Source organism: Lampris incognitus, chromosome 3, assembly GCF_029633865.1.
Source record: "Lampris incognitus isolate fLamInc1 chromosome 3, fLamInc1.hap2, whole genome shotgun sequence".
In the NCBI taxonomy this organism is placed as follows: Eukaryota; Metazoa; Chordata; class Actinopteri; order Lampriformes; family Lampridae; genus Lampris; species Lampris incognitus.
In genome coordinates this window covers 85,031,527-85,044,799 of record NC_079213.1, presented here as the reverse complement: position 1 = coordinate 85,044,799, position 13,273 = coordinate 85,031,527, and the positions used below count along the sequence as shown (strand labels likewise).

The following is a 13,273-nucleotide window of genomic DNA, read 5'->3' as shown; positions in this document are numbered from 1 at the left end:
TCCATCCTACCCTCACTCGTGCGCAAGACCCTGAGATGCTTAACTCCTTCGCTTGAGGCAACAACTTGAGGCAACACACTTCGTTTGTGCTATAAATTGAGCTTTAATTTTTGCGCAGGGTCATACCTGCTGGTAGACAGAATTGCAAAGTGAAAGGGAGGCTTATAGGAAACCAATCTAAATGCTGATGGTGTCATTTACACAGTGCAATCAACATTTACTTCACAATGATAAGTTAAAGCAAGAAAGATGTCTACTGCTGCTTTAAAGTGAAAGACAAACATAACTAAAGGGGGGTAAAAGAAAAATATACAGTTCAGTATGTTGAGTGAATAATTGAATACATTTTCATCTCTTCAACGAGTACACAAATTTAGTTTAAAAACAGATCTGGTATGAGCTATAGCCGACCTGATCTCACAGAAATACGTGAAATGACCACGACCTCTTAACACTCGCATTACGTGGTGGTAGCACATAATGTGTTAAAATTACATGCTGGCACCACGGAAACAATGCCAATGGAAAGTCAATTAGGATCCTTAATCGTGCTGGACACACAAATTCCCTGATTCAACAACATCATGCAATGAGCGGTAGTTTTTTTTTCTCACTTAAGTTTTCAAAAAGATATAAACAGAACAGTACAACAGCAACAACAACTACTACTACTACTACTTTTGCCTGATCCCGACAGGGGTCGCCACAGCGGATTATCCGTTTCCATTTCTTCCTGTCTTCTGCATCTTCCTCTGTCACACCAGCCACCTGCATGTCTTCCCTCACCACATCCATAAACCTCCCTTTTGGCCTTCCTCTTTTCCTCTTCCATGGCAGCTCCATATTCAGCATCCTTCTCCCAACATACCCAGCGTCTCTCCTCCACACATTCAATTCAATTTATTGTCATTAAAAACAATGTGCAGGCACATGTTACAAATGAAATGAGGGCTGTGGCTTCACCAAACAGTGCAAGACAGATACAGACAAACACAGCAAACGCAGTATAAGATATACACACATGAAGACAAAAAGCTAAAAATAAGTTAAAAAAAGAGCAAGAGTACAAATTATTAAAATATCTATAGACATTCAGTGGGTAGCCAGGTTCAGGTAGGCAACAGCTTGTGGAAAGAAGCTGTTTTTGAGCCCGGTAGTGCAGGCTCTGAGGCTCCTGTAGCGCCCCCCAGAGCACGGGGGTGGAGGACAGTCCATGGTTGGGGTGGGTGGGATCTCTGCTGAGACCCCTTCGAAGGCAGCGTTTGTGATAAATGTCTTTTATGGCTGGGAGCTGGGTACCGGTGATATGCTGGGCCGCCTTGACGACCTGCTGCAGAGCTTTCTGGTCTACTGAGGTGCAGTTGCCGTACCACACTGAGATCCAGCTGGTCAGGATGCTCTCTATGGTGCAGTGGTAGAAGTTGGTGAGCATTTTGGGGGATAGACGGGCGCTCCTCAGCCTCCTCAGGAAATGCAGGCGTTGTTGGGCCTTTTTCACAAGGGCCTGGGTGTTTGATGGAAAGGAAAGCTCCTTGCTGATGTGGACTCCAAGGAATTTAAAGCAGGAAACACGCTCCACTTCCACCCCATTGATGTGTAAGAGGGAGTGGTTGCAGCATCTAGACCTCCTGAAGTCCACAACCAGCTCCTTCGTCTTCTGCACATTGAGGACAAGATTGTTGGTAGTACACCATGATGTGAGGTGCTGAATCCTGCCCTGTAGCCCGTCTCATCATTGTTGGTGATACGGCCAATGACTGTGGTGTCATCTGCAAACTTAACTATAACATTTGAAGCCATCTCAATCTTGCCTCTCTTACTTTGTCTCCAAACCATCCAACTTAAGTGGTCCCTCTAATATAATCGTTCCTAATCCTGTCCTTCTTCGTTACTCCCAGTGAAAATCTTACCATCTTCAGCTCTGCCACCTCCAGCTCCGCCTCCTGTCTTTTCGTCAGTGCCACTGTCTCCAAACCATATAACATAGCTGGTCTCATAACCATCTTGTAAACCTCCCCTTTAACTCTTACTGGTACCCCTCTGTTGCAGATCACTCCTGACCTCCACCCACTCCACCCTGCCTGCACTCTCTTCTTCACCTCTCTCCTGCACTCCCTGTTACTTTGGACAGTTGACCCCAAGTATTTAAACTCATATGCCTTCGTCACCTCCACTTCTTGCATCCTGACCATTCCACTGTCCTCCCTCTCATTCATGCACCGGTATTCCGTTTTGCTCCTACTGACTTTCATTCCTCTTTTCTCGATCAACATTCTCAAAGCAAACATCCCATCTGTGATGCTCTTTTGTGGCATGAAACCAAATTGCTGCTTGCTAATCGTCACCTCTCCTCTTAACCTAGCTTCGATTACTCTCCCATATCTTCATGCTGTGGCTGATCAACTTTATACCTCTGTAGTTGCTACAGTTCTGCACATCACCCTTGTTCTTGAAAATCGGTACCAGTATGCTTCTTCTCCACTCCTCAGACATCCTCTCACTTTCCAAGATTGTGTTAAACGATCTAGTTAAAAACCCCACTTCCATCTCTCCTAAACATCTCCATGCCTCCACAGGTACACTACCGTTCAAAAGTTTGGGATCACCCAAACAATTTTGTGTTTTCCATGAAAAGTCACACTTATTCACCACCATATGTTGTGAAATGAATAGAAAATAGAGTCAAGACATTGACAAGGTTAGAAATAATGATTTGTATTTGAAATAAGATTTTTTTTACATCAAACTTTGCTTTCGTCAAAGAATCCTCCATTTGCAGCAATTACAGCATTGCAGACCTTTGGCATTCTAGCTGTTAATTTGTTGAGGTAATCTGGAGAAATTGCACCCCACGCTTCCAGAAGCAGCTCCCACAAGTTGGATTGGTTGGATGGGCACTTCTTGCGTACCATACGGTCAAGCTGCTCCCACAACAGCTCAATGGGGTTCAGATCTGGTGACTGCGCTGGCCACTCCATTACCGATAGAATACCAGCTGCCTGCTTCTGCTCTAAATAGTTCTTGCACAATTTGGAGGTGTGTTTAGGGTCATTGTCCTGTTGTAGGATGAAATTGGCTCCAATCAAGCGCTGTCCACTGGGTATGGCATGGCGTTGCAAAATGGAGTGATAGCCTTCCTTATTCAGAATCCCTTTTACCCTGTACAAATCTCCCACCTTACCAGCACCAAAGCAACCCCAGACCATCACATTACCTCCACCATGCTTAACAGATGGCGTCAGGCATTCTTCCAGCATCTTTTCATTTGTTCTGCGTCTCACAAACGTTCTTCTTTGTGATCCAAACACCTCAAACTTGGATTCATCCGTCCACAACACTTTTTTCCAGTCTTCCTCTGTCCAATGTCTGTGTTCTTTTGCCCATCTTAATCTTTTTCTTTTATTGGTCAGTCTCAGATATGGCTTTTTCTTTGCCACTCTGCCCTGAAGCCCAGAATCCCGCAGCCGCCTCTTCACTGTAGATGTTGACACTGGTGTTTTGCGGGTACTATTTAATGAAGATGCCAGTTGGGGACCTGTGAGGCGTCTGTTTCTCAAACTAGAGACTCTAATGTACTTATCTTCTTGCTCAGTTGTGCAACGCGGCCTCCCACTTCTTTTTCTACTCTGGTTAGAGCCTGTTTGTGCTGTCCTCTGAAGGGAGTAGTACACACCGGTGTAGGAAATCTTCAATTTCTTAGCAATTTCTCGCATGGAATAGCCTTCATTTCTAAGAACAATAATAGACTGTCGAGTTTCAGATGAAAGTTCTCTTTTTCTGGCCATTTTGAGCGTTTAATTGACCCCACAAATGTGATGCTCCAGAAACTCAATCTGCTCAAAGGAAGGTCAGTTTTGTAGCTTCTGTAACGAGCTAAACTGTTTTCAGATGTGTGAACATGATTGCACAAGGGTTTTCTAATCATCAATTAGCCTTCTGAGCCAATGAGCAAACACATTGTACCATTAGAACACTGGAGTGATAGTTGCTTGAAATGGGCCTCTATACACCTATGTAGATATTGCACCAAAAACCAGACATTTGGAGCTAGAATAGTCATTTACCACATTAGCAATGTATAGAGTGTATTTCTTTAAAGTTAAGACTAGTTTAAAGTTATCTTCATTGAAAAGTACAGTGCTTTTCCTTCAAAAATATGGACATTTCAATGTGATCCCAAACTTTTGAACGGTAGTGTATGTTATCAGGACCAACTGCCTTTCCACTCTTCATCCTCTTCATAGCTGCCCTCACTTCCTCCTTGCTAATCCACTGCACTTCCTGATTCACTGTCCCTACATCATCCAAACTTCTCTCTCTCATTTACTTCATTCATCAGCCCCTCAAAGTACACCTTCCACCTTCTCGGCACACTCTCCTCGCTTGTCAGCACATTTCCATCTCTATCCTTGATTGCCCTAACTTGCTGCACATCCTGCACATCCTTCCTTTGTGTCTAACCTGTCATACAACTCACCATACGCCTTTTCCTTTGCCTTTGCCACCTCTCTCTTCGCTTTACGCTGCATCTCCTTGTACTCCTGTCAACTTTCTTCATCTCTCTGACTATCCCACTTCTTCTTTGCCAACCTCTTCCTCAGTATAATTTGCTGTACTTCGTCATTCCACCGCCAAGTCTCCTTATCTTCCTTCCTCTGTCCAGATGACACACCAAGTACCTTCCTAGCTGTCTCCCTCACTATTTCTGCAGTGGTTGCCCAGCCATTCGGCAACTCTTCACTACCACCCAGTGCCTGTCTTAACTCCTGCCTGAACTCCACACAACAGTCTTCCTTCTTCAACTTCCACCATTTGATCTTCGGCTCTGCCTTCACTCGCTTCCTACAGACCACCATCCGATGCTGCCTAGCTACGTTCTCTCCTGTCACCACCTTGCCGTCTCCAATCCCTTTTAGATCACGCCTTCTACATAAGATATAGTCGACCTGTGTGCACTTTCCTCCACTCTTGTACGTCACCCTGTGTTCCTCCCTCTTCTTGAAATATGTATTCGCCACAGCCATTTCCATCCTTTTCATAAAATCCACCACCATCTGTCCTTCCACATTTCTCTCCTTGACACCATAGCTACCCATCACCTCCTCATCACTCTGTTTCCTTCACCAACATGTCCATTGAAGTCCGCTCCAATCACCACTCTCTCCTCCTTGGGTACCCTCTCCACCACGTCATCCAACTCACTCCAGAATTCTTCTTTCTCTTCCATCTCACACCCAACTTGTGGGGCATATGCGCTGATAACATTTAGCAATACACTTTCAATTTTAAACTTCATGCTCATCACTCTGTCTGACACTCTCCTCACCTCCAGCACACTCTTGACATACTCTTCCTTCAGAATTACCCCTACCCCATTTCTCCTCCCCTTCGCACTGTGGTAGAAGAGTTGAACCCACCTCTGATACTCCTGGCCTTACTCCCCTTCCACCTGGTCTCTTGCACACACAGTTTGCCCACCTTTCTTCTTTCTATCATATCTGCCAGCTCTCTCCCTTTACCAGCCATAGTGCCAACATTCAAAGTTTCGACTCTCATCTCCACACTCCTACCTTTCCTCCTCTCTCTCTGCCTCTGGACATGCCATCCCCCGCTCCTTCTCCTTTGCCCAACAGTAGCATTGTTTTCACCGGCACCCTGCTGGTTAACAGTACCGGTGGTGGTCGTTGGTAACCCGGGCCTCAACCAATCTGGTATGGAAATCTTATTTATGATCCGCATATTTGATTTGGCAAAGATTTTACGCCGGATGCCCTTCCTGATGCAACCTTCCCCATTTATCCGGGCTTGGGACCGGCACTAAGAATGCACTAGCTTGTGCATCCTCAGTGGCTGGGTTAGAACAGTACAACAACATCAACACAAAAAAGAATACAGTCAGATATACAAACAGATAATAATAATAAAAAACAAAACAAAAAATAATAATACATTGTTGTCTGGATATAAATATTCACACAAATAAAAGCGGACATGCATTTTGAGAGTCCAAGAGAATCTATTTAAAAAGAACTGGGAAAATTGAACATTTATATGGGAAATGGCAGAGTGGTATTTAATATTTTATATTTAACATTTTATTTTATTGTTATTTTTATTGTCATTTGACTGAATTTATTATAGTGCCTTAGTTACTATTTTTTGTTCTCTAAAAACCCTAACTTCAATACATCAAAATGAGTTATCACACACAATTCAGTGTTTTTAGAGAACAAACAACAAAATAAAATTGAGTTAGCTAGTAAATATTAAACACTGCTCATTGCATGATGTTGTTGACTCAGGAAATTTTTGTGTCCAGCAGGACAAAGGATACTGATTGACTTTCCATTGGCATTGTTTCTGTGGTGCCGGCATGTAATTTTAACACATTACATGCCACCACCACGTAATGCAAGTATTAAAGCGGTCGTGGTCATTTCACGTATTTCTGTGAGATTATGTTGGCTATATCATGATCTTCCTCATGCAGGCCACAGCTCTTTTACACAAGATGTTGAGTGCTGCTGACTCGGTATTTGCTCTTGTTTGCTCTCTCTGTGCTGTCGGGATGGTGTGCACGCCTTACAGACATCATGGTGCAGGAGTTTGTTAAGTACGGGGCCCTCGACGTGTACTTGAAGAAAGAGAGATCTGTGTCAGTGAGCTGGAAACTTGACGTAGCCAAACAACTGGCATCTGCACTCAACTTCCTGGTAAATGAAAAGTTGCAGATTGATTAATATATACATTATTTGATTGAAAAGACTTTTGTTGGGAGTCTGTGGCAGACTTGCCGCTCCTACCATGGTGCTTGAATCATCAAAGAATCATCTGGATGTACAAGAAAATGTCAGTATACATTTGGAAAAAAGTTCTATTAAACGGAGGTGTCTGTTTTTGGAGTTTTAAAACATTTTGTGTTTTCATGTGGGGTGTTCTCATGGTGATTTTTGTTGCCAGAACATGGGTGTAATAAAGTTAAAGTGTTATTTGGTTTTCAAAGTGTTGCTGAATTTTTCTAAAACCATGTAGTTAACAGTGACCCAAAGATCATCTTTTGAAATAGGATTTTATTTTCTATCAATTTTTTCTGTATGTTGAAACTTAAAATGAAAAGTTCAAGAAAATTTTTTTACTCCATGTCTTTACTAATCACGTCTCTATCACACGTGATCATTCCTGGGAAACATGGCAGATCTGTCAGCATGCTGGGGCTTTGACAGTTTTTCATGTTAATAGCTGACTTGTAACTTTGTAAATGTAAAATCTTTTGGCAGCAGTAGTGAAGTAGATTGTTTTGAGAAGGCGCACTCCATTGAGTTATATAAAAGTTGACATAAAACAGTCATTAGGTGAAGAATTTCTCTTTACCTTGTCATTCCCCAGTGAAAAACCTCTTGTTCACTGTCAAAGCTTTATCTTGTTGGATTTATTTGAACTTATTTTCAAATCAGAAAACAACAATTTGATTCTGCGCAAACTTTTCCCAAGGTCCCCATAATTTGAGATTGACTTCAAGTCTGTCCAGAGAAAATGAACACCGGTGTCCAGGTAGCGTAGTGGTCTATTTCGTTGCATACCAACACGGGGGTCACCAGTTTGAATCCCCGTGTTATCTGCGGCTTGGTCAGGCATCCCTACAGACCAACCCGGTATCACGCCAAAGCATGTAATACACCTGCCGGTCCAACGTGTCAGTGTCACGGTTTGCCTTGCTCAGGTGTGAAAAGTACACGTGTGTATGAAGATACAGTGCCAGCAGGGGGCGATGATTTAAGCGGTGAAGGCAGGTTAAGGTTAGGGTCAGGGTTGGGTTAGGGTTAGGGGAAGGATTTTGGAAAATGCTGTATGCTTCTTCTCCTTCTTGGAGAGTTGCTGGCATTGAGTTAATCATCGGCCCCTGCTGGCACTGCACCTTCATACACGTGTGTACTTTTCACACTTGAGCGAGGCAAACTGCGACACTGACATGTTTGACAGGTGGGTGTATTACATGCTTTGGCGTGATACTGGGCACAACTGGCCGTGTCTACTGGTGGGAAGCCAGATGTGGGTATGTGTCCTGGTTATTGCACAAATGCCTCCTCTGGTCAGTCGGGGCACCTGTTCAGGGGGGAGGAGGAACTGGGGTAAATAGACCCAGGACTGTCTTGCTATGAGGCGACCGCACCAACCACTGTGCCACTGTGCCACCTGGCCGGATACAATTGGGGAGAAAAAAGGAGGACAATTCAAAAAAAAAAAGAAAGTGAACACAGTGAGACAGTTTAGAGGTTACAGCATAAAATTAAACAGATATATATGTAATGCACGATTAGTGTCTGAGAATTTGTATTCCTCTTGTTTTTGAACAAACTAAGACAAGAAGCAGGAAGAGTACCAGTCTGAAAATTCAAACATTGATCACTTTGAGATAAACTTGTATTTGTTTCTCAGGCGATTGATTTATTTGAGATGAATGTGAAAATGCTCTAAGTGTTGAAGAATAATAAAGCAGATATCTGATTTGGTGGGGTTTTTTTCTATGGTTCTTACAGGAGGAGAAGAATATCGTCCATGGAAACATCTGTGCCAAGAACCTGCTGTTGGCAAGAGAAGGTGACTCGTCTCAGGGAAGCTCCCCCTTCATCAAGCTGAGCGATCCAGGCATCAACGTGGTTATGCTGGGAAAAGATGGTAAAACAAAGAGAGGAGGGTTTTCACTCAATCCACCTTCCATAAACTCCCTTCTGAATTGGGACAGTACCAAAAAGAATAGACGGACAGATCGAACTTCTCATCGCTCAGTTAAAAGTGAAGCACATTGTATCTCTACAGGCACAAAGGCTCTTCATACAGCAGAAAATGACATTTTAAAGCAGGCCATGATACGTACATGGGTAGCCTTCTGAGGAAATGCAGTTTTTGAACAACAATAGTAACTGTTTCTCAATAACCACTGGGATGAGACACCATAAAGATTACTTTGGAGGTCTTAAAAATGTGATAAGGTTAGAAATGAGCCAAAGCAAAATAGTATCTTCATTTTAAACATTCATATGAGATTCCTCTTGTACAGTATAACTCAAAACCCACAGTTGACCAACAATTAACCAAAGATCCATTGTACTGAATCAATATCCCATATCAGGCTCTACCTTCTAAACACCGACAACTCTTTCTTCCCTTTTCACCAATATTGGTCTGAGATCAAGCAATCAGACCTGCAGCAGGGTGGCAACCACCTTGGCTGCCCTGCTGCCTGTTGGTGCTGTAGTCCATTATGGGGTGGAATGTAGTCTTTGCTGGAGTCATCTAGTGGGGATATATTGTATCTCCCCTCTGTGACTATGACTACAACTAATGACACCACACCATAAAAAAAAAGATTAAAATCTCTATAGAGGGGTCTGTGGTGGTGTAACAGTCTAAGCATCAGCTTTGTGTCGATGCAGTTGCCTACTGGGGACCGGGGTTTGCGCCTCGGTCTCATCAGATCCGACTATGGCCGGACTCGATGAAGCACAGCAATAATTGGCAACGCTGTCTTCGGGAGGGGGGCGGAGTCGGCTTGTGTTCGTCACATGAATGCGTCTCTGTGTGTGTCGGAAATAGCAGTGGTTCGGCCTGAAGTCGCCTTGTCACGAAAGTGGCGAGGCGTCTCCTTCGAGACTACCGGCCGGAGAGATGCAGTTGGCGAACGCATGCAGTACAAGGGTGGGTGTTTGAATTAAAATAGGGAGCAATTGGCCACTAAATTGGGAGGAAAAAAAGAAAAAAGAAAAATCAGAAATAAATTTAAAAAAAAAAATCTCTATAGCTATACTATAACACTGTGGATACACTGATCAATAGCCTGTCTAACCAACTATCACAACAGGTAAATTATTGCGTGCATGTGTGTGTGTGTGTGTTTAGTGATCCTGGACAGAATTCCCTGGGTGGCCCCTGAGCTGCTGGAGGCCCCTGAGAACCTGACTCTGGAGTGTGATAAGTGGAGCTTTGGCACCGCTGTGTGGGAGATCTTCAACAGTGGAAATACTCCGCTGCAGGGCTGGGACCTGGACAGGGTGAATAGTGTCTCAGTCAGCTATCAAATACACATGCACTGGGACTGCATACAGACCCCCATACACTGAAGTGAGAAGTTTTGTAACAAAGCTCCTAAACCAATGATACAGATCACATAATATGATATTGATGATAATACTCCATTTTTATTATGGCCTGTTCATTACAAAAACAATCTCAGAGTGCAGCATATTGAAAGCAGATTCTGAAGGGGTAGCAGTCCAACAAAGTAGAGAAAAGTCCTCCCATATGGAGCTAATCTGTATGGAGAACAAACCTGCAGAGAACAGTGACAGATTTGTACTTACACAAATGCATCGGTGATTACCCATAAAATGGGTGTTGTCTTCCATAATTTTATTTCAAGAGTGCAGAACTTTTCCAGGAATACAGAATCTGAACTAAAGTTTCAGCCATTCAAAAATGTTTCCACATCCATATTTCTCTGAGTGAGAATATTTTATGCCGTATTTAAAAAAAAAAGGCGGGGCGTGGCCGGGACGTCGAGGATGTAGCACACGTTTCTCTATTGCTCCTGAGTTAGTGACCAAATTTATATATTTAATCTCGCTAAATCGTGCATGTCTTTGGTGGTCAAGCGTCTAAAGAGTCCTTTAAACGATTCACACTATATTTGAGGACTTTGAAGGTGAAATGACATCTAATCGACCGAAAACGGAGTCTGCAAGAGCAGGCCGCAATAAGCCTGCGCCCTCTCCTGAATCTGATCCGCTCCCAACATCGGGTGCTACAGCTAGTGCTGACAGCATGACAGTACTGACCGCGGAAATGCTACAATCCATGATGGGCTCCCTCAAAACCGATATTTTCGGTAAGATTGACACTTCAGCTACCACTCTCAGATCAGAGATGATACTGGTCAAAGACGAGCTTAAAAGATCTATCGAGAGGATCCAGAATAAACTCGACGCACATGGAGTCGTTTTATCAGAGCTGGAGCGCAGTGCTACAGATCACAGCACTCGGATTACCGAGCTAGAGGCGAACGTCGGCTCACTAACAACTAGGGTGACATACCTGGACAACAGATGCGAGGACCTGGAAGGTAGAATGCGGAGGAACAACATCCGTCTTCTGGGAATACCGGAGGGAGTGGAGGGCCCGCGACCGACAGAATTCGTAGCCGGGCTGCTTCAGGAGCTGCTCGGCCTGGATGAGAAGCCGCTGCTAGACCGGGCCCATCGCACCCTGCGGAGCCGACCCCGGGAGGGTGAACCTCCGCGACCATTTGTCATCAGGGTGCATTTCTTTCACGTCCGGAACGACATGCTGAAGAGATCTGGAGATGCGTCTCCTCTCCTCTACAAGGGCAGAAGAGTCTCGATATTTCCGGACTACACCACGGCTGTGGCCAAGAAGCGGGCTAGCTTCGGAGATGTTAAGCGCCAGCTGCGCGCCTGTCCCGGCGTGAAATATGGTCTCATCTACCCTGCGGTTCTGAGACTGACCCTGCCGGACAGCTCCACACACAGGTTTGAGGACCCGGCTGTTGCGGCCGATTTCATCAAAAACAGGGTGAAAAAAGCTGTCATGCCACCGCCGGGTCTGTAGCTCAAAATATCAGTTGGCTGGTCTGGTTAGCAGGCTAGTTAGCGGGCTGGCTGGTAGGCAGATTAGCTAGTGAAGTTGGTCTTGCAGTGCTCATTGTTGACATTTGAACGCAGCTGTTTTTTTTATTTTCAGTACATGTTGGAGAGTGAAGCTAGCCTTGCAGTGTTCATTGTTGACACTTGAATGTAGTGGGTTTTTTATTTTTATTTTCAATACATGTTGATGAGTATACAGCGGACTACTCACATTAAGGTGATATAATGTGGAGATATATTTTATTCCACTTACATTACTGCCTACTATTTGTGTCATTCTCATTTCATTTTGTTTTGATCTGAGCTGCCTGCACTGCCAGTATTTGGTTGTTTACATGGTTGAAGTTCAATTTTGCCACTTTATAGATTTTGTACCTCTCTTAACTGAGTTAGTTTTCCTCGGGTCCTAATGTTATTGGAGACCGACTTATGCACATTTGCTTTATTCTAGTTCAATGGTCACAAATCTCAGGTAGCTAAGAGTAAGCTAGCTAAGTTGGTATGCGTTGCTCTAAAGGTTTTTTGTATTTAGGGGTTTGCTTGCATCTCAGTTGGGGAGATGCTTCGGCAAGAGGGATTTTGTGGGAGGGTTTTTTTCCTTCTGTATTTGTGTTTTGTTTTCTTGTGTTTTGTCACTTGTTTTTGTTTTTTGAATTTGCACTATTGAGGTCAGCCAAAATATTTAATTTGCATTATGCCTTGTCCTTAACATGTACTCTCTCTCTTAAGACATGACTCAGCCTGACGTAGCTCATCCTGCTGGAGGGAATGGTTTTAATTTTCTCACTTGGAATTGTAGGGGCATTAACAACCCAGTTAAACGCAGTAAGGTTCTCCACCACCTCCATCAGTTGAAAGCTCACATTATCTTCCTCCAAGAAACTCATCTCAAGGTACCACAACACTCAATACTTAGGTGCAGATGGGTGGGTCAGGTGTTCCATTCCTCATTTCAGAGTAGGTCAAGAGGGGTGGCTATCTTACTTCACAAATCAGTACCTTTTACATGTTCTAATGTGATAGCTGATCCCAATGGTAGATATGTAATTGTCAGTGGTAGGTTATTCGATACGAAGGTGGTTCTTGTTAATGTTTATGGTCCTAATTGGGACAATGGGGATTTTTTCAAATCGGTTTTCTCCACACTCCCTGATATGTCCTCCCATATGCTGATCATAGGCGGTGACTTTAACTGCTGGTTGGACCCACATTTGGATCGATCCTCCACTAAATCTACTACTTTATCAACCTCAGCTGGGGTTGTCCGTACCTTTATGTCTGATTTCGCTGTTTGAGACCCTTGGAGAACATTTAATCCATCTGGGAGGGCATACTCTTTTTTCTCTTCGGTACACCACACTTTTACGCGCATAGACTACTTCCTTGTAGATGATAGACTTCTCCATTCCATATCTTCGTGCTTATATAATCCAATTGTGGTTTCGGACCATGCCCCTGTCACTATGGGAGTAGTCTTTCAAACAGCTAATAATCAGAGACCGCCTTGGCGGCTTAACACTCAAATACTCAGTAGCGAAAATTTTATTAACTTTGCTTCGGCCCAAATTGACTTTTTTATGGATACAAATAGAACCCCAGGTATCTCTGCGTCTACC

General features: G+C 43.8%; 1 protein-coding gene across 1 annotated transcript in view; it reads left to right on the top strand.

The window, feature by feature from the left end:
• Positions 1-13,273, top strand: part of jak3 (Janus kinase 3 (a protein tyrosine kinase, leukocyte)) — an 83,639-nt gene that overhangs the window by 55,119 nt on the left and 15,247 nt on the right. The window contains exons 12-14 of the mRNA XM_056276841.1: positions 6,589-6,713; positions 8,538-8,676; positions 9,898-10,049. Of these exons, the coding sequence (XP_056132816.1) occupies positions 6,589-6,713; positions 8,538-8,676; positions 9,898-10,049 (416 nt within the window). The remainder of the gene's footprint in view (positions 1-6,588; positions 6,714-8,537; positions 8,677-9,897; positions 10,050-13,273) is intronic.